This window comes from Eucyclogobius newberryi, unplaced genomic scaffold (assembly GCF_026437365.1).
Source record: "Eucyclogobius newberryi isolate DKJ021-1_F unplaced genomic scaffold, fEucNew1.0.hap1 SCAF_10, whole genome shotgun sequence".
Taxonomy (NCBI): Eukaryota; Metazoa; Chordata; class Actinopteri; order Gobiiformes; family Gobiidae; genus Eucyclogobius; species Eucyclogobius newberryi.
The window spans coordinates 24,590,421-24,610,610 of NW_027315724.1; the positions used below are offsets into that span (position 1 = coordinate 24,590,421).

The 20,190-nt window shown below is 41.5% G+C and overlaps 3 protein-coding genes across 7 annotated transcripts in view; 1 reads left to right on the forward strand and 2 right to left on the reverse strand.

Moving 5' to 3' along the window:
* LOC140379189 (1-phosphatidylinositol 4,5-bisphosphate phosphodiesterase eta-1-like) overlaps positions 1 to 325 on the reverse strand; it is a 48,435-nt gene extending 48,110 nt beyond the window's left edge. For 2 of the 4 annotated variants that reach the window (XM_072464172.1, XM_072464171.1), the window contains exon 1: positions 48 to 325. In XM_072464172.1, the coding sequence (XP_072320273.1) occupies positions 48 to 213 (166 nt within the window). In that variant the 5' untranslated portion in view covers positions 214 to 325. The remainder of the gene's footprint in view (positions 1 to 47) is intronic. The other 2 variants (XM_072464168.1, XM_072464167.1) reach the window with 2 other exon arrangements.
* A 1,352-nt stretch (positions 326 to 1,677) lies between these two features.
* Positions 1,678 to 3,989, reverse strand: c18h3orf33 (c18h3orf33 homolog (H. sapiens)). Of its 2 annotated transcripts, XM_072464158.1 has the most exons (5): positions 3,809 to 3,989; positions 3,529 to 3,588; positions 3,166 to 3,325; positions 2,377 to 2,537; positions 1,680 to 2,273 (listed from the first exon to the last, which is right to left on the reverse strand). In XM_072464158.1, the coding sequence occupies exons 1-5, from the start codon at positions 3,941 to 3,943 to the stop codon at positions 2,019 to 2,021; spliced, it is 771 nt and encodes a 256-aa protein (XP_072320259.1). In that variant the 5' UTR covers positions 3,944 to 3,989; the 3' UTR covers positions 1,680 to 2,018. The 2 variants fall into 2 exon arrangements, with proteins under 2 accessions (XP_072320258.1, XP_072320259.1); XM_072464157.1 differs by lacking the exon at positions 3,809 to 3,989 and having other exon boundaries at positions 1,678 to 2,273; positions 3,529 to 3,799.
* A 436-nt stretch (positions 3,990 to 4,425) lies between these two features.
* On the forward strand, positions 4,426 to 18,711 carry LOC140379078 (mediator of RNA polymerase II transcription subunit 13-like). Its single transcript, XM_072464159.1, is given in 30 exon segments — positions 4,426 to 5,282; positions 5,838 to 6,072; positions 6,182 to 6,350; positions 8,634 to 8,779; positions 8,860 to 9,057; positions 9,208 to 9,390; positions 9,471 to 9,627; positions 9,715 to 9,822; positions 9,928 to 10,638; positions 10,718 to 10,934; positions 11,038 to 11,134; positions 11,137 to 11,261; positions 11,371 to 11,461; positions 11,535 to 11,731; positions 11,805 to 11,995; positions 12,084 to 12,964; positions 13,044 to 13,211; positions 13,285 to 13,508; positions 13,605 to 13,800; positions 13,878 to 14,244; positions 14,361 to 14,577; positions 14,938 to 15,129; positions 15,209 to 15,432; positions 15,506 to 15,648; positions 15,722 to 15,880; positions 15,973 to 16,152; positions 16,233 to 16,378; positions 17,207 to 17,371; positions 17,666 to 17,766; positions 17,842 to 18,711. Coding segments are annotated over 30 exon segments (6,387 nt in total). The 5' UTR covers positions 4,426 to 5,216; the 3' UTR covers positions 17,975 to 18,711.
* Positions 18,712 to 20,190: the final 1,479 nt, after the last annotated feature.

The window sequence follows — 20,190 nt, forward strand, 5'->3', positions numbered from 1 at the left end:
CAGTTGCATAGCACGTACAACCAAGCATGGAAGAAACACTAACTTACTTTTTGCGACTTTTTGATTTGGGCTGTCCTCATAAAATGTAGTCACTCTTGCCAAAATTGTCCTCCCATAGTAAGTCCATAGCAACCCAGAATTAAATGGTAGAGGTTTACTTCCAGCCAGAGAGTGTCCCAAAAGCAACTTCACTGGTGTGGGCAAGCAGTGCATCCAGCAAGGTCCCCTTTCAAATAACCACCTCTGCTGGGACACCAGGCTCACCACAAAACCTGGAACGGATTCTCACAGAGGAGCAGACAAAGAGCAAGTCAAGCCTAAATGGATCATAATTCAAGCTCACTTTTACTTACTTGGAAGCACAGGATGAGATCTTTATTCTGAGTCATTATTTAAATGTCATGTGTTATGATTTTAATGAAGAATGACTTGGGATGGACACAAGAAGTACACTGGATTGTGGCTCCTTGTGGCTAAATACTGTACGTCATTACTTGGAGAGAAACATGACTATACTTGTGGATCTCTTGTAATAATCCACTACAAAGCAATTGTAAACATGGCAGCGAAATGTAAAAAAATATGCAACATTGTAAACTTGGCAGCGAAAACGTTCCCTAAATATTGTTTTAACGGTGGGTAGTAATTCATTGAATTAAATACACAGATTTTATTCAAGGGATTAATTCTGTCGAATAGTGAAACAGTCTTGATATTTACTCAAGCCACGGCTTTGCTCCCACTGACAGTTCAAAGTCTGGCAGCAACAACCCTCATGAAATGCACCTTACAATTTAAAACAGCCCACCAATCACAGCCCCGCAGAGGCCGTAACAGTCACTATAACATTTGCACAACAAAAGGGGTGACTAGCTGATTCATTAACCCCCCTCTCTCCTCTCCCTTTCCCTTCCAGTGTGACTCCTCCTCTGCCCCCTTTGTGTCCAAACCCAAAATCCCCTCCTTACCCTGGTGACCCTCCTCCCCTCTGTGCTAATCTCTCTTTTTTTTTTACCCTTTAGGAAGGACTGGCTGGAGAACAAGCTCATCCTGCACCCCCAAAGAACTCATCTGGAGCAGGACAGCATGGAACTGTTGCTTCTCTTCTGTGGAGACAAATACAACACAAACACTTTCCATCCTTGCTATACTGATATGTACTGCAGTAAAACAATGACATGGCTTAGGTCCGGGTTCAAGAAGAAATTTGACAGTGCTGATAATATGTATTATTGTTATTTTCTAAATGCTGCATAACATGTTTTACTGTTGTTTTCTAAATTCTATATAATAGGCATTACTGTTATTTTCTAAATGCTGCGTAATATGTATTACTGTTATAAAATGCTGTATATTGTATGTGACTGATACAAAATTACATAAACCATGATTATTTAATTCAACAAATACATTCTACGTTTTAGTCATCTGACTTAATCAAATCAAATCAAATCAATTTATTTTTGTAAGGCCCAAAATCACAACAACAGTTGCCTCTGAGGGCCACAGGGAGAAATGAACTTAATGTTCCCATTGTATAAATAAAACCTTCTTTAAAAGCGCAGACTCATCTCTAAAGCTACCTGAAAGGTCTCTAAATGACCAGTGTAAAGGTTATCATAAGCTCCACTTACTATAAGTTTCAGATTCGTTGTTAATAACAACAATGATGTCATCGAAAGACCAGTGAACCCTTTCCCCCCTTTAGAACACAATTATACTCCCCGCCTCCTTCACTGACTTGAGAGTATCCCAAACAAAAACACCAATAGATCATATACATCATACATATAGCATCTAGTTATATAGTGATTTAGGAAATGTATTCATTTTAACACTCCTAGTGAAAAACCCTGTCAACAGGCTTGACATATGGAAGTTGGTCAATTTATTTAAAATGTGTGAAATGAGTGATTGATGGAACAATTTAGTTTGATTTTTGGTGAAATGCAAAACAGCGTAGTGTTCAAGGGAGAGAAAATGTCTTTGCATACTTCATTATAACATGATCATTCTTCTCACGTCTTGGTTAAAACGCTCCTGATCAGACTGAAGATTTTGTTATCTCTCAAGGCTTTCTTTGCTCGTTCCCAGAGACTATCCTCCTTCCACAGGCCCAGGCTCTTTCTCTCAGCTTTGACCTCTGCCCTGTGCAGTCGCCTGTGCAGTCGCCAGTAAAGCCGGGAGTGAGGAAGAAGCCCGGTGATGGGAGCAGTGCGAGCCAAACCCTGCCTGAGGAGCTCCTCATTGATCCAATAGGTCCACAATACCCCCTGGTGGACAGAGAAAGAAAGGAATTCACTTTCAAGATTAACTTGTATTCCAATGACATACTTTTTAAGATATTAAGCTGAATATGATACTGCTATAGTGTACCTTGTTTTGGGACACAAGGCAATAAAGTGTGTCATCCTCCCGGCTGATTAATTTTATCCCAACCATTTTAGTAGGGAGCAAGTTTTCTCGTAGCCATTGCCTGCCGTCTGGGGTGAGTTCTACTCCGGCAAAATGTACTTGCAGTGGACTTGGAGACATATCTGTAATAAAAGACCACCAGAGATGAGGCAATTCATTTCTGGTCTAAAACCTCGAGAATGTATGTATCATGGTTTGAAGTATAAAAATGCACAGTGCAAAGTTGTTGTTTTTAAACTACTATTACTATGATTACTCATTTTAGCCTTTATTAATAGTTTATCATTTGGTGAGTTAAAGTTAAATGTTAGGTATCAACAACCTATTCAATCACTGATGATTGGGATTTATAACATAGTTACAATAAAGTAATTAAAAAAAAAATATTATATATATATATATATATATATATATATATATATATATATATATATATATATATATATATATACACACACACACATATATACATACATGGAACGCCATAACCAGTTGGCTGGCATAGTGTACACAAACATCTGCGCAGAGTACAGGCTGGGAAACACCTCCAAATTTGGTGGAGAACGACCAAACCATATCCCAATTTGAAATATTACTGCAAGTTTGAACACAGTTTGTGTTGGAAAATACATGCTATTGTCTAATAAATTGTGTGTTTTTGGCATTGATATTGAAATTGGTAACAAGCCTTGGTATCAAGCTTGAGTTTGAAAGTTGAGTATACTGGCAACACAGATATATTCCTCTTACTTTGTTTTTTGTGAAGCAAAGAAGATATGACAGGTAAATACACAGGGACATGCTCCACGGCAAGGCCTTTCTCTGTCACTGCATGGACCTTCCCGTACAGAGTGACGTTCGTCTCCACAAAATGCAGGGGGATCTGAGAAGCGACATGGAACTTTGTCATCTGAGGAGGTAAAAACACAACCTCGTGAGAATGTGTGTAACCTGGTGTGTCCTTTATGTCATAAAGATTAGTCTAGCATACATTCATGCAAATCTCAATTAGAAAGAATGTAATCATGGCCTTTCAAAAGGGCTGACTGCACCAATATTGGTAAAACGTATAAAGACTAACATATCAGGGTTGATCTGGGGATTATCTCTTACCAGTTTAATACTTCTGGCTATTATAATCACACCAGTTACAGCTAAGCCAGTGCTTAGATTCTGTGGAGAGAAGAAGGTTAATGTCAGAATTACCAACAAGACAGTGAAAGCTATTGGAAAAATATCTATGTGGGTATTGGCCAACTTAAAGCCCAGTGAGCATGCTTTTATAAAACACAACAGGACAGTTCGGAAACTATAACTGTGGAAATGACAGGTGTCACAGCAGTTAGCCATTAATAAATGGCACTCAATTAAAATATGTGTGCGTGAAACATACCCGTACAAAAGTTAAATGATCGTCAGCAAATTGAGAAAATACGGAGACGATGTTGCTGGATGACAGCTTAGCTTCATGCCTTGGATGTCTGTGTACAGTATCTTTTCGTGCTAAAGTCTCTGTCGGTGGCGGCATGTTGTTGACATTCTAGGTGCATCCGTGGCCCGCCCCCAGTGGGACGGCCTACGAGACTCTTGTGCGTAAAGTCTCCGCCCAGTGGCTCACTATGGATATGGCATCATAGTAAAATCAAATCTGGAATATTGTTGTATTAATTATGTAAGTATCAAATATACTTGGTAAGCAACACAACGCTGTCAGTCGCACATATGTTAAAAAAATCGTAAAAAAACAAAATACGAAAAAACATACGTACATACAAATCAATGCTTCTGTCTGATTGTAATTTAATGTATGGTAATGTGTTACAATGTTTGTGAGGTGTAGAAAGCCATTGTGAGACTTAGGTCACACCAACATGTTTAGAAACAGACATGAATCATTGAGCACTGGAAGATGACAGAGGCAGTGGAGCTTTCATCTTGTAAACTGTGAAGTCATGGAGCTACTTGACGCCGGATGACGCCCCCATTACCACAAATTGGCCAATAGGAGTTGAGAGGCAGAGTTGTCCTCCTGGCCGCCATTAAAGAATTCAATCCATGAACTGAAATAATGGAAATCTGCAGGAGCTATGGATCACTGAAAGAAGCGTGAACGATGAGTACCCCGGCAAATACAGAACATCCGCTGTTTTATGGGTTGTTTTACTATGTCTGGGCACTGTGATGATTTTAGTGGGAAGGAGGGCGGTGTAGCTAATTGTTTTATTTAGCTAGCAGCTAGCGCTGGAGCTCTGGTATGTTAGCTTCTGTGCTAACTGGCTAGAGCTCAGGGGGAGGGGAGAGTTCCTCTGCTTTGAAATTGTTTCAGACCAGCTAGCTTGCAATAGCATTAGCACACGATTGAGGGCCACACGATTTGGGGGTAAAGTTTTTAGTTTTGGTGGTTATATTTTATCGTGGTTACTGTATCTTATATTGTAATTAATTATTACATTGTACTGAATCAGTGATAATTGTATTTCCGATTTGACGGTATGTAGCAATAGCGAGAGGCTTGTGGCTATCCAGATCAGACAATACATTTCAGACAGGATTGATGAACAGCTAGAAGCTCATAGTTGACGCTATCGGAGCCTGTTAGCTTAGCCACAAGGCTAGCATTGGCTAGCACCGGCTAGAAGTTGTCTATATAAACAGCGCTAGCTTTAGCACCGAAGTTGGGCCAGCGCTTGAACTGGAAACTCTCACTAAACAGTGCTTTAACGCAAAATAACGGGACCAGTCATTGCCCTCAATGGTGATTGAAACGATGGACTTAAAGAATCCAGCCACGCAGTGAAAGGATGACTTCGTGCTTTGTACCAAACGGGGCCAGTTTGGAGGATTGCCACTCCAACCTCTTCTGCCTGGTAAGTCTCTGCTAGCGTTAGCTCTCAGGCCAGAAAGCCATTTTGGCTAATCAGGCAACAAGCTTTAAAACGTCTGTGCAAACTGGCTTAAAGGCAATGGGCCTGCAATTTGCAAATAACGATAGTGACAGATACAACTTTGAAACCATGAAGGAATACACTACTGCTGTTTTTATGTGAAGCACAAAATGACAGCTTGTCCATCTATTTTCTGATGATACAAGGCACTGTAGTGTAGTAATAAGCTATCCATTATGGTGAATTTAGCTAAATCTATGTCAGCCTGTGTTTAATAGTCCCATAGGCCCTTGTGATGATTGTTATCGACCCAAGCTACAACAATATCTAGACTACAAATAGATCTATTTCATTACTATGTCTGTGTTGTCGAAGATGTTGCAGTATTGAGTGTGTTATCATATTTGATGAAAACAAACACATGTCAGTGTAGTTATACAATAAGACTTTGTCTTATTGTCTTATTTGTCTTATTGACTTTGTTGCTTTACTTTTTTATGTCTTCCCACTCTTACAATATTTATTTTCTGTATGAAGGCTGATTTGACCGGAATAAAATGGAGACGCTTTGTGTGGCAAGGACCCACATCTTCACCCATCCTATTCCCTGTGACTGAAGAGGATCCCATCCTGTGCAGCTTCAGCCGCTGCCTGGCTGCAGATGTCCTAAGTGTGTGGAGAAGACATCACACCCCAGGTCGCAGAGAACTCTGGCTGTTCTGGTGGGGGGATGATCCCAGTTTTGCTGAACTTATTCACAATGAGCTCTCAAGTAAGTGCAGGCTGCCTAAACAGTGTGGGTATTGACTAATGCACGCTCTGACTGTTTTGCTGTATGAAATATCTTGATATGTAGTAAATTGCCTATTACTCTGCTCTAGGTGAAGAGGATGGTGAGTGGGAGAGTGGCCTGTCCTATGAGTGTCGTACACTCCTATTTAAAGCCATCCACAACCTGTTGGAGCGCTGTCTCATGAATCGAGGTTTTGTGCGCATAGGCAAGTGGTTTGTAAAGCCATATCAGAAGGACGAGAAGACGCTCAATAAAAGGTATGTCAGACTGATTATAAAATCAACATGTTTGTTCAGAACTTTGTATTAATAAATGCATATCTATTGCTTTAGTCCAGATTTTAAAATCCATGTAAGCTTTTTAATAATACCAAAAATGGGATCTTATGTGTATTTTCAGAACTTACTTGGCCTTGTCTTGTTGCGCTATATACTTGAAGTACCCTGTACTCCCTCGGTTCTGTGTCACAAAATTAGGTTAAATAATGAGAGACTGTTGCAATAAATTATTCTCTGATAAAAGGCAATGTGGCACTGATTTCAGTCTCAGAATATTCAAATGTGAGTCTAGTGTGGGTTATGGTGCAGCATTTACTGTTGTGATGATGAGAGGAGGAGTTGCGTTTGCTGTGTTGACAATGACCACCATCCGAATCATAAAGTTGTAGTACTACTATTTCTATGCAGAAATTAGACATTTTACAGTACTGGAACTTATGCTGCTTATGTTGTGGCGGTAAAAAACATAAGACTTTCCGAATGGAAGTGACATGAAAACTGCACATGGTTGTTTGCTCAAGTTGGAGGAATGGGAAAATTGAAAACAACCCCAATTGTCAGTTGTGGTGCTGGGTGTTTCCTTGGTTTGCAATTTTAAAGCATTTTAACATTACTTGTGAAGCCGCATAAATGCATTTCAGCCATATCTATTTTTTATTCAAAAATGGAGAGTCAAACGTTTACAGTGGGTGTATTCTCAGTATCTGACAAAATGCACATTAGCAATGCACCCCCAAGAAAATCCCCCGCACAAACTGCTCAACATGAACCCATAGCTAAACCAGAACTTAACGTCTACTCAACAAGAGTCGACAGAACCAAGTGTACATCAGGACTTTGTTGTTGTTGCTGCAGTTGACACATTTGTTATTCAGAATCTTATGGGATGTTTAATATTTGTCCCAATTGCTATTAAAGGTGCACTCTGTAGCTTTTCTGGTGGGGAGTCTGCTACTTGCTTGTTTCTGTGGAGGTGTTTATTGCTTTGCGCCACAGTATAGTGCTTAACATGGCAATCTTTCATTTATTTAATTACAAATATTTTATTGCACAAAATGTATATTTTCAAAACTTATTCTTGCTAAGAGTGGGCTTGCATCTTCAGAAATACTTGGCTTGATGTAGTCACAGCTTGTCTCATGGGAATAAATTTAATGTCACACTGTGAAACTTTCATTTACATAGATACACGGTTACATAGTACACACATTTTAAAGACTGTAATATGCCACCCCTCAATGCTAGCATGTTTTTAAAGAATCAGTAAGAGTGAAGCATCTCTCTTTGGCTGGTAAACATGGTAGTCTCTTGATAAATCCTGAGTTTGCATCATTGTGGTTTTACAGCAACCATGTCAACAAGTACCATTTTAGTACATTTAGTTGGCCACTATTGCAGATGTAGTAAAGATGTTGTTTTTTTTTCTTTTCTTTAAACTTATGGCCCATTATAGTTTATTGTTAACAATGAAAAATGCTGCCTTGGATTTTATATAGCCTCATTCAAGATATAATAATTTTACAATGCATTATTCATTCATTCCATACTCTGTAGTAGTTGGCTACTTTTGCCCAGATGCCCTGGGGTAGACTGCCGGAAGCACGGCTGCCAATTGGGGGTGGGCAATATTGACAAAAAAAATAATATCTAGTAACCCAATAATAATAGATTATATTATGTCAATCCAATGTCTTTTAAAGCATAATAGTTGAGGTTTAATTATCAGTGTGTGTCTGAAATTGGTTACAAAAGGGCAGAAATACCCCACCACAACTTTTCTTGTTATTTTTAATCGGCTCTTTTTTTGTAGCATTTTGTACTATCAACAATATACTCTTCAGTCAAGTTTTGCCTAGCTCCAAAACAACATTGACAATGTTATCTAAGTTTCTATACTATATTTCTCACTTCTACTGCCAATCTGCGCCACCGGCCCTCCAACCACCACCAGTCACTCACACACACCACATTCACGGTGGGTTCAACTGGGACTCAGTCCAACGTTCCTTTGGTTAGTTCTCAGCATTCTCCCATCCCACTACAAATCGAGTCAAATTTATAGCTACTGAGATCAGATAAGATCAAGTATTTTCAATGGGGTAACTTGTATACTGTTGCATGAAGCTGTTTTTTTAATTCTGCTATAATAGTCTCTCTTCTACTTGTATAACATGATTAATTTGAGTCATCACCCTTGAATGCACAACTATTCACTATACAAAAGAATATTTCAATTGGTAACAATATATTTTTCTTTTTCAGTGAGCACCTGTCCTGTGCATTCACCTTCTTCGTGCATGGTGACAGCAATGTATGCACAAGTGTGGAGATTGCTCAACATCAGCCACTTCAGCAACTGAGTGAGGAGCACCTCAGCCTTGCACAGCAAAGCTCCAGTTCAATGCAAGGTTAGAGCAGTGTTTAATCCTCCTTTTGGAGATTTCTTGTTGGCACAAATTTGCATTGTGACTCTTGCTTTGTGTTGTAGTCATCTTAAGTCCTTATGGTTTAAATGGGACCCTTACTGGCCAAGCCTTCAAGATGTCAGACCATCCCACACAAAAGCTCATTGAAGAGTGGAGGCAGTTTTATCCCATCAGTCCCAACCCCAAGGATCTCCAAGAGGAGAAGATGGAAGACACTGACTGGGAGGATGACTCTCTGGCTGCTGTTGAAGTCCTGGTTGGTAAGTAGTACCACACACCCAAATTAAGCAATAAGAGATCTATGAGGTAAAGCCTCTGTGACTTCTACCATCAATGTAATATATTTGAAACCTTTTACAGCTGGTTGTGTTTTTTCAGATATATGTGTAATGACTAATTTGCTTTTGCAGCTGGTGTACGCATGGTCTATCCTGCCTGTCTGGTGCTCCTGCCCATCTCAGACCTTCCTGTGGTAGTTCCCCTGGCCTCGTCCAACTCTTCACCCATGTGTGGTGGTCAAGCTGTGCACAGAGACCCCTCTATGTCCTCAGTCACTCTGACACCCCCAACTTCACCAGAGGAGGCACATACAAGTAAGTTCAAGATTACAGCCATTTATTATTATTTGGCTCAATTACAAATATTCTAACATTGTATGTATTTTTCTTTACAGATCACCCACCAGCACAGAGGTGGCTAAAACTCTCTTCTTCATCTGATTGCTATAACTCCAATCAAAGCCTTCATGGAGGTAGAATACCACGGAGACTTGCCAGCCAGATGGTAGAGTCTGTATGGCAGGAGTACAATATTACTCGTCCAGGAAGCAAGTAAGTTTTGTTTTTGTAATGTTTCCAAACATATTTAATCAAGCTATGTGTAAACTGATTGATTGTATTTATTAATTAATTAACAAGGAGAAAGTTTCCAACATTGATCAACGGAACCTGTGATGAGGAATCTGATAAAACTGCAGTCTGGGATTTTACGGAGCCCACACGCAAGCCACACTGCAATTGCTTAAGGTGAGTTTGACAGATTTCAAAGAAAGAAAGGACAGACTACTTCTTTCTTAAGCAGAACAAATTAATAATTATTTTTTTCCCCTTTTTAAAAAAAAAAAAAATCAGACATAAAGGTCAGAAACAGCGGTCCAGCAGCACCTCAGGACACCCATCTTCAGCCATTCAGCCCAACCAGTCTGCCCCAAAACACAAACTGGGTGACAAGTTGGAGAAAGGAGAGAAGCAGACAAAGCGACCACAAACTCCTTTTCATCACCGTAGCTCTGTGTGTGATGAGTCCATGGAGCCACAGGCACAGAGGTTGTGTCTCAGAGCACAGGTGGAGGGCACATACCCCAGCCTACACCATGTGGACAATGTGCCCCCAAAAGCCCCCACGCTTCATGCTCACGGCCCTCCTGGAGACATGGTAGGGTCCCCACCTCCTCCACCTCTCAGCCCACATCCATGCGATCCTGTAGAAGGTGACATGACTCCTGGTGATATGAAAAACTCAACGCCCATTCACCAACCCTTTTACCCACCATCTGTGGAGCCGTGTCTGGTGCCCCAGAAGTGTCCCTCAGACGAGCCTACTCTGCAAAACATGTCAATGCCTTTCTCGTTTCCTGCCCCCTACAATGAAACACTAGAACCCACTGTTTTTGTCGGCTCTGCCATAAATCCAAACGAAGATTCCTCACACAATCCTTGGAAATATTTCAACTTTCCCCGGAAGAAGGGTACCAACATTCCAACCCCTCAGCTACCTTTGGACAAAATGCGTGATGATGGTAGTGGAAATGGTGGAACAGAAAGTGTAGTTTCAGTTACAGAGTAAGTACCAAGTTCAACATGGAGCACAGGGACAGTTGTTATACTACTTTATTTACTAATAAAAACATGTCAAATGTAGGTTGATGTCGACATCCACACATCGCCTGAAGGTTTCCCAGGAGCTGGTGAAGACGTACGCCCAGCGGCTGAACAGCCATCTTGTGCCTGTCACTGGGGATGAGGAGCAAGGTGATGAACCAGACCCTTACGCCTTTGTGGAAGGAGATGAGGAGTTTGTCTTCAACGAGAAAAAAGACAAGTCTGGACCTGAGAGAGATGGCGGCAAGAAACACAAGGTGAGATTAGTCAGCATAGTCGTTTCGAATGTTTGAATGTACCACAGAGGCATGTTGACCTTTGTACTTGAAAGAAATACTAGAACTTTGTTTTGTTTTTTAGAATGATGAAGGAAACGGAACAACTGAGGGCAAGTCATTTCTTAAAATTCTTGATTTGCATCTTAAATGACGTTTAGTTGTCCTTATTAGTTTTTTGTTTTTGCAGATGGTCAGAGTGCGTCAGGTAGTAAACCCACTGTCACTACCAGCCTCATCCATGAAAATGACCTGGCTGTGTCCTACAGTGACCTGGACAAAATCTTCAACTCAGATGATGAGTTAACAGTATGTACATTCAATGTGCTGTAAAGTGTGATGTAATATAGGGTCTAAATGTAACACACTCTTAATTGAAATGTGTGTGTGTGTGTTTTTTTTTTTTTTTTTTAAACAGCCTGGGTCAAAACGTGCTGGCATCATTGCAGATGACAAGTTTGGCTGTAAAGACGCTAAAGCACCTGCCTCTGACCCCCTGTCGTCCATAAGTAAGCATATTCTGAGATGACTGCTACAGAATATTGTTTCTGAAGAGGTGTACAGTAATATCTCTTGTTTTAGGCTCAGTTGATCTACACCAGATGTTCCCCACGCCACCTTCCTTAGAGCAACAAGGGTACTCTCCCATGAACTCTGGAGGCAAAGATAGCCTGGAAGTCGGGGCTGGTCTGACTCTGTTGGATGGAAGTCAACTTAACAGCCATTTCAAGATGGAGATAGAGGAAGGTTTCTGCAGCCCGAAGCCATCTGAAATTAAGGTAAGTCTTCATGCCACATGCCTACCATACAGTAAATGTGTCATAATACAACTGGTTGTACTTTTTTGTGCAGGACTTTTCTTTTGTCTACAAATCAGAAACATTTAAGTCATTTATTGGCTGTTCCATGTACGCTCCACTTAAGACGTTACCTAGCCAGTGTCTGTTACCTATCAAACTGCCAGAAGAATGTGTGTACACGCCCAGTTGGACCATGGGTAAAATGGATCTGATGTCCTCGGGTGTCACCATCCCTAAAGACGGGTAATGATTTTATTATGACATGCAACTCTTTCAAAACGATCACTAGATGTAACCCTAATTTGCTCTTTTATATATTTTGTGGTTTCAGTCCGGACACAGACTACATCCAGACCTACACACCTCAAACTCAAACCCCCTTTGTGTCCAGCAGTGCACCTCCTAGCAACAGTAACCCGGGCATCCTTCCCTCCCCGGCCACACCTCGCTTCTCTGTGCCCACTCCCCGTACACCCAGGACCCCGCGCACACCCCGTGGCGGTCCAGCCAGCGTCCAGGGATCGCTGAAATACGACAACTCGGACCTGTACTCTCCCGCCTCCACCCCATCCACCTGTCGCCCCCTGAGCTCTGTGGAGCCCGCCACTGTACCTTCAATCCCTGAGGCGCACAGTCTCTATGTCACACTCATCTTGTCGGAGTCTGTCATGAACCTCTTTAAAGACTGTAACTTCGAAAGCTGTTGCGTTTGTGTCTGCAACATGAACATTCGCGGAGCTGATGTGGGTGTGTACCTCAAAGATAATGGGGAAGCCCAATATCCCTGCACCTGTGGCTTTAGTGCCGTCTCCAATCGGCGTTTTGGCCAATCAGCTGGCCTGTTTCTTGAAGATGAATTGGACGTAGTGGGCCGAGGTTCAGATGCTGGCCGGGACACAGAGAGGCATTTTGAGGAGCTACGGGTGTCCTCCATACACACAGCCGGCAGTCTGAAGGAGAAGCCCCCAGATGAGTTAATTTTGCTGCTACAGGACCAATGCACCAATCCCTTTGCTCCTTTGGCTGGGGTAAATTACTCCAGGCCAATCTCCATCACTGCATCTTTCTTAAGGGTGGAGGAAAGGGACTGTTATAATGATTGCTACATGGCTTTGGAACATGGTCGGCAGTTTATGGACAATATGTCGGGAGGCAAAGTAGACGAAACTCTGGTAAAAAGCAGCTGTCTTCATCAATGGCAAAAATGCAAATGTAAGTACAGGGAACGAGTTCAAGTTTAACACATTTAATATATTTTCAATGTTAATTTGAGGTATGTTTCCCTCTAAAGCAGCAACGATGAACCAGCTTTTCTCTCAGGATGTCCTGCGGGTGTTGTTGTCTTTGCAGCCTGTGCTTCAGGATGCAATCCAGAAGAAAAGAAGTGTACGCTCATGGGGTGTGCAGGGCCCTCTTACCTGGCAACAGTTCCACAAAATGGCTGGGAGAGGCTCATACGGTAAGTGCATAAATAAATTGAATTGGTAAAATATGGTCATGTGCTTTGTGTTAATAAAATCTTCCTTGGACAGGTACTGATGAGTCCCCCGAGCCTTTGCCCATTCCCACCTTTTTGGTGGGTTATGAGTATGACTTTGTGGTACTGTCTCCTTTTGGGTTACCCTACTGGGAAAAGCTTATGCTTGATCCCTTTGGCTCCCAGAGAGATGTAGGCTACGTTGTCATCTGCCCTGAAAATGAGGCTCTGCTTAGAGGCGCAAAGACCTTCTTTAAAGATCTAAGTGCGATATATGAGGTAAGCATGGGTCTGATGAAATCTTCGTTTCAACATGTCTCCTAGAAATATAATTGACAGAAATGATTCAAACTTTTTCACATCTTCTCTTTTCAGGCATGTCAACTTGGGCAACACAGGCCCATCTGCAAGAGTCACCCAGAGGGCATTTTGAAAGTCGGTCCCACAGAAGACAGAAGCATGACGGAGCAGGCTCTCAGCGACTGGTTTCTCAAGATGGGTGCAAGAGATGGGAACAATGAAGCTTTTAATAGGCTTAAGCTCTTTGCACAAGTGTGCCGCTATGATTTAGGTACTTTTATTCAACCTGAAGCCCATGTTTTATAATGAACATGTGGGAAATCCGTCTTGACTTTCTTTTGCTTTCAGCACCTTACTTGTCACAACAGTCTTTGGATGGCTCTCTGTTGACCCAGCGCAGTCCCCCAGTGGCTCCTCTCCCTCCTCAGAGCAACTCTGCCAGCACCACCTCAGGATCCCAGGGCACCAACACAAGCACTTCCAGCAGCAGCTCTGCCCAGCCCAATCCAGTCAGCAGTACTGCCCCCTCCTCTGCTGGCTCACAGACAATTGGGTCAATGGCGTCGTCTGCCAAACCAAGCTCTTACTCCGCATTTGGAGCTAGCCTGCAGGGTGGCATATCACAGAATGGACCACAGTCCAATCAGCAGAACTCTGGGACAGACATCGGGTCATCCACTAACCAAACTCCAGGGATTACGGAGGCTCCAGAGAGGTAGGTCAAAGGGAGTTCATGTAATCGCACAATGATGAATGATGAATGATGAAAGATGAAGAAATGCTCCTTGTCATCGTGTCTAAAATATCGTAATTGCATCCATCTCTCACCAGCACAATGGAGAGAGATAAAGTGGGAAAACCAACCGATGGAGAGTCCCATGCAGTATCATACCCACCTGCCATCGTGGTATATATTGTGGACCCCTTCAGCTACGAGGATTCAGACAGAGAGCTCCACTCTAGCACCTACACTCTGGGCCTGCTGTGCTGCTACATGGAGATGCTTCAGTTACTGCCTTCTCACATCAGAAATGCAGTCTCGGTTCAGGTACGTTTTAACAAATGACATTGAGCTACATTTAATTATTTGTTTAGCCAAGATACAGTGTTGAACCCACCACCTAACTAGGACTGCGTCTAACTAGGACTGCTGCAGAACATGTTAACGACAAGCACTGTGGGTGAACTATTTGAAGAGTTATATGTTTTTTCTACTTTTTTGACATGTTGATGTAATCTTGCCATCAAATAAACAAAAATGATAAGACACTAGATGTGAGGCTGGCATTCAACAAATATTAGCTGATACAAATGACCTCAGGATGTGCAGACTCTAGACACAATAACATGATCGCTCCTTGATCACGTGAATTTAGGTATATTCTTAATGTATTGTGTGTCTTTACAGATTGTCCCATGTCAGTATATGCTTCAGCCAGTGCGCAGTGGGGAGCGTCATCTCTATAGCCAGCACCTCAAATCTTTGGCTTTCTCAGTATTCACACAGTGTCGCAGGCCTCTGCCAAACTCTACAAACTTCAAAACCCTCACAGGGTTTGGTCCTGGGCTTGCCATTGACATGGCTCTAAAGAACCCAGAGGTAACTTTTAGATACTTGTAGATACTTATATTCATGTTTGTGTGTTCGCTTCTCATCAAAAAACATTTTCTTTGAACAGAGACCAGAGTGTCAACGCTTGTACACGCCACCATTTATTCTGGCTCCGATAAAAGACAAGCAGACTGAATTGGGGGAAACGTTTGGAGAGGCCTCTCAGAAATACAATGTCCTGTTTGTTGGTTACTGTTTGTCCCATGACCAGCGCTGGCTGCTGGCCTCCTGCACTGACCAACATGGAGAACTGCTGGAGACCTGTGTTATTAGCATTGATGTTCCCAACAGGTATGTTGGCGCACAGACTAATGCATTTCACAAGGGATTTTACTTTGTAATGACATTATTTTTTTGTTCTCAGGGCTCGTCGGAAAAAAGGCTCTGCCCGGCGACTGGGCTTGCAGAAGCTCTGGGACTGGTGTCTGGGTCTTGTGCAGGTGACGTCGTTGCCTTGGAGGGTTGTGATTGGACGGCTTGGCAGAATGGGTCACGGCGAGCTGAGAGGTATAGTGGCCAAATACTGTTCAATTTTGAGTTGTCACTTTCAAGCTGAACTAATTGTTTTTTTGTCTTGAAGACTGGAGTATTCTGCTTAGTAGAAGAAATCTGCAGTCCCTCAGTAAACGTCTGAAAGAAACATGTCGAATGTGTGGCATCTCTGCCTCGGACACTCCCAGCATTCTTAGTGCCTGTTTGGTTGCTATGGAGCCTCAGGGTTCCTTTGTAATTATGCCAGGTATTGTAACATTTTTAAATGTGCATTATGATGTGAATTGTATTTTATTGTAAATCCCGTTTATAAACCTGGGTCTGTTTTGTCCTTTTTAGATTCAGTTTCGACAGGTTCTGTATTTGGCCGCAGCACCACACTCAACATGCAGACGTCGCAGCTGAGCACTCCTCAGGACACTTCCTGTACACACATCCTGGTGTTCCCAACTTCTGCCATGGTCCAAGTCAACACGAACACTACTGAGCCCATCGACATCAACTTTAACCCCATAAACGGTTTGTTTTGAAATATATTAGAACATCATGATTACATTTTACCAGCTCTTTTCAAAGTGTATTCTGTTGTGTCAATGCAGATGGATCAGATGGAATGGGTTTCTTTGACCTGTTCGACAATGACATGGTGGATCCAGACCTCATCAACATCCTTCCAAACTCTCCCACCACATCTCCTGTCCACTCTCCGGGCTCGCACTACCATCACGGGGGCGACGGCAGCAAGGTCAGCGCTTTAAGCCATGAATTTGTATTATTGTACCTCAGATTTGCAAATGGCTTCTGTATTGTTCTTGTGAATTAGTTTGTGTCATTATATCGAAGCCCATCTGAATGACATTGGTTTATTTATAACAACCAGTCACTGACTAAACTAATCTGGCCTGAAAGACGAATTCAATATGTGCGACTTCAAAATAGTCTTGTATTCATGTTGTTGGGCTCCCGCTGTTTCTCGTGATTGTGACGGGGACTGGACCCATCAAGTGTAGTGTTCAAACAACCCTAAACGTACATTTTGACCATTTTGTCCAACATTTGTGAATGGGAAAGATGTCTGTGCTTCTTTCAGCGAGAGCCCTTCCAGATTGATGAATCTGTAGAACTAAATTCAGAGGGCTTCACATATCAGTCTCGCATAAACCAGGCTCAAATTCTTGGCTTCCTTATTCAGCATGACTGGGTTGGCCTTCTAACCTCATTGTTTCCTACACCTTTTGCTTTCTTTGCTAATATCATATATATGTAGATATCCTACTGCAGTCACAAGGCAAAAACATATTCAGTTTTAAAGCTTTTAAAACATATTTGCATTTTCTTAAAACAATGAATGTGACATCCTTTTTTCCTGACACAATTCCCAATAAATGGGAGTTTTGACAGGTTAGATCTTATCTTAAAGCTGGAGTAGCTGGTTATCAGGCCGTGAAACGAAAGGCAGTCCGTTGTTTAAACCGTTATTTAAACTCTTGTCACTAACGTGTTAACGTAAATTAAGAGATGGATCTAGTTATTGGCATGTGCGTTTCTTATTTGTTATACGTTTGTTCTTTAGGGTCAAAGTGCTGACCGAATGGAGTCTCACGAAGAGGCTCTGAACATTCTGCAGCAGCCCATGGCTCTGGGCTACTTTGTTTCTACAGCCAAAGCTGGACCTCTGCCAGACTGGTTCTGGGCGGCCTGTCCTGAAGCCAAGGACCAGTGTCCGCTCTTTCTCAAGGTAGAGTCCTACAGTGAAACATCCTTTTAAAGATGTACACCCTAGAACTATGGGTAGAAATCTGTGCATATTTAAAATTATACCGTTTCCTTACACTGTGATTTAAATCTGACTGTAGAGGCAATAACTAGAGCCCAGCCTTTTATTTCTACTCCAAAGGGTTCAAAATTGGGTTCCATTTTATTTTAAGGTGTTTTAAGGTGTAATGTTCCTTTCAAATTACTATTTTATACCTACAAATATGTGCTTTTTAAACATTAAAATCTGTGTCTAATGGGACCGTTGTTTTGTCAGGCCTCTTTGCACCTGCATGTGTCGTCTGTCCAGTCAGATGAGCTGCTGCACAGTAAACACTCCCATCCTCTGGATTCTAATCATACCTCGGATGTGCTCAGGTAAAGCTCCTTACTAAGAAATAACCGGTTGCATTTAATGAAGACTAATTGATTTAACTTTGCTTTTGATGACAGATTTGTTCTGGAGCATTACAACGCCCTCTCGTGGCTGACATGTGACCCTGCCACTCAAGACCGCCGCTCCTGTCTGCCTGTTCACTTTGTGGTGCTCACACAAATGTACAACTTTATCATGAACATGCTCTGAAGCTCCACGACATCAGGCGGATAATGTCTGATTGGACGCACTCAGTGGAAACTAATGATGCTGAAACACTCTGCGAAGGGGAATGTGCGGAAAGCACAGCTCTCCAAACTCGAGGAGAACTCCACCTTCACCAATCGGATGCCAAGGATCCATTTGAACTATTTGGATGATCAAGGGACGTTTCATAAAGGAGAATAAATTTTTATCGACTGTAGATTGCAATCTATGAAATTTTATCTTATGAAATGCCTGCATATATTATTTATTTTAAGTTTTTAAATGTGGAATTTTTAATGCTTAATATCTTTTATATATAAATATATATTACAAATCCTAGAGTGTGTACATCTCACTGTAAAGGAATTGGTTTGAAAAGTGTAATTTTCTCAGTAACATGGAAAAACTTGTTGAAAGTGAACTTGCTGTAGATTGCTTTTAGAATCTTATTTTTTCAAAAGGGTGCTGACCTTTTTATTGCCATGCTGTAAAAAAATGAAGTACGGTGGTTTGGGCATTGACGTCCCACCCAGCGAGTGGATGAGACTTACCTCTGTCTGCTTCAGCTCCTGCACAGTTACTTGATGAGCTCTGAAGAATAATTCAAAGGTACATTGTCAGATGATATATTTTATATAACAGATTTAGGTAATTGTGTGTGTGTGTATATGTGTACATATAATTGTGTGCCGCTACTGATGGTGCAGCTTCTGTTTTAGGAATAAAGTGCGTCTACCTTATCGTCTGGGCTTAACTGTTTTTGCACAGTTTGTAATATGCCATAAAATTAACAATTGAGGATAAAAGGATATCAAATTAGAAAAGTCCAACAGAGCACTAGTCACTTTGCGCCGTGTAATGGCAGTAGTTTGAAAATGTCTGGCATTTTCAGCGGCACATACATTTTGGAGTTTCAAGCATTTGGATCAATGCTTGAAACACTTCTTTTAAGTCTTTAGGATTTGTTAGTGAGACGCATTGACCCATCAACGAGAACATGTCATCTCAAAGCCAAATCCAATGTTGTACTTAATGGGATCCACTTAAAGGTTAGCCCAGTTCATCTGGGAGTATTCAGGACAGTCCAATGGTGCCACATTGAGCTTTTCAAAGAATTCAGGATTTAGAACAATTCCCTCACTGTTATGACAACTTGTGTTTTTGGCATAAAGGGAAGTGTTATTTCTGACCTATTGAATATTGGTTTATTGACACAGTATTAGACTCAACTTTCACTTGCTCAACCTTGGTTTGTTAAAATGACATTTTCTTCTACGGTTATTCATTTTAGTTGGATAATATTCACCTGTACTTATATGGGATTATTTATCATTTTCCCTCTTCTCTATTAGAAAAGCCTTGTTTGGCCCATAATCCACTTTTCCTCAAAGTGAATCACAAAGGTTCAGTGAGCTGATGGGATTACATTAAGGTTTTAGGAGTGGTTAATAGTCTTTGTCTGTGCTGGTAAGTAACGGACTGATTAGGTTGTGGACCAGGCGATGGACAAAAGGCACGTCGCACTGGACATTAGTCGCACTGGACATTAGTCACACTGGACATCAGGCTGTGGACTGTGTAGGACCACACACCACTTTATAAGGAACCTGCATTTTTGTTCATTGAGGAAAAGGTTCAGCAGCTGAAGAGGTGAGTAGACATAAATGAGTAGTCCTTCATTTAAGTGGGCTACATTTATCATTTGTGCGCCAAAACATTGAATTGCCTTGCACTGATATTTACAATGTATATACGTTTGTTGTGATTAGTATTCATTATTTGAAATAGATTTAAAATGTACAAATTTATGAGCTATATTTGTATCACTTGTGGTTTGAAAATGACAAATCAGGAGAGAAAGTTTGAATATTAAGGTTGAACTTCATACTAAGGCGATTGGTCATTGAGCTTTGTTAGTGACAAGTCTCACTTATTATAGAATTACATAATGTAAAATGGATTGGTCCTTTTTCTGACCTCTTGTTTGAGCGCCCGACAGACAGCTTTGTTAACAGATTAAAGGATTCCTGTGGCACACTGATTTCATCTTGTCTTCATGAGAGACCACTGGATTTACCAATACATTGAAGAGAAGAGACTTAAGACCATTGACAGCATATTTGCCATTATGTCCTGTTTGATTTCATAACTTTTGGAGCAGATGGAGCTGAAAGTACTTGATAGGATCTCATTTAGGATCTTGATAGGATCTACACTGA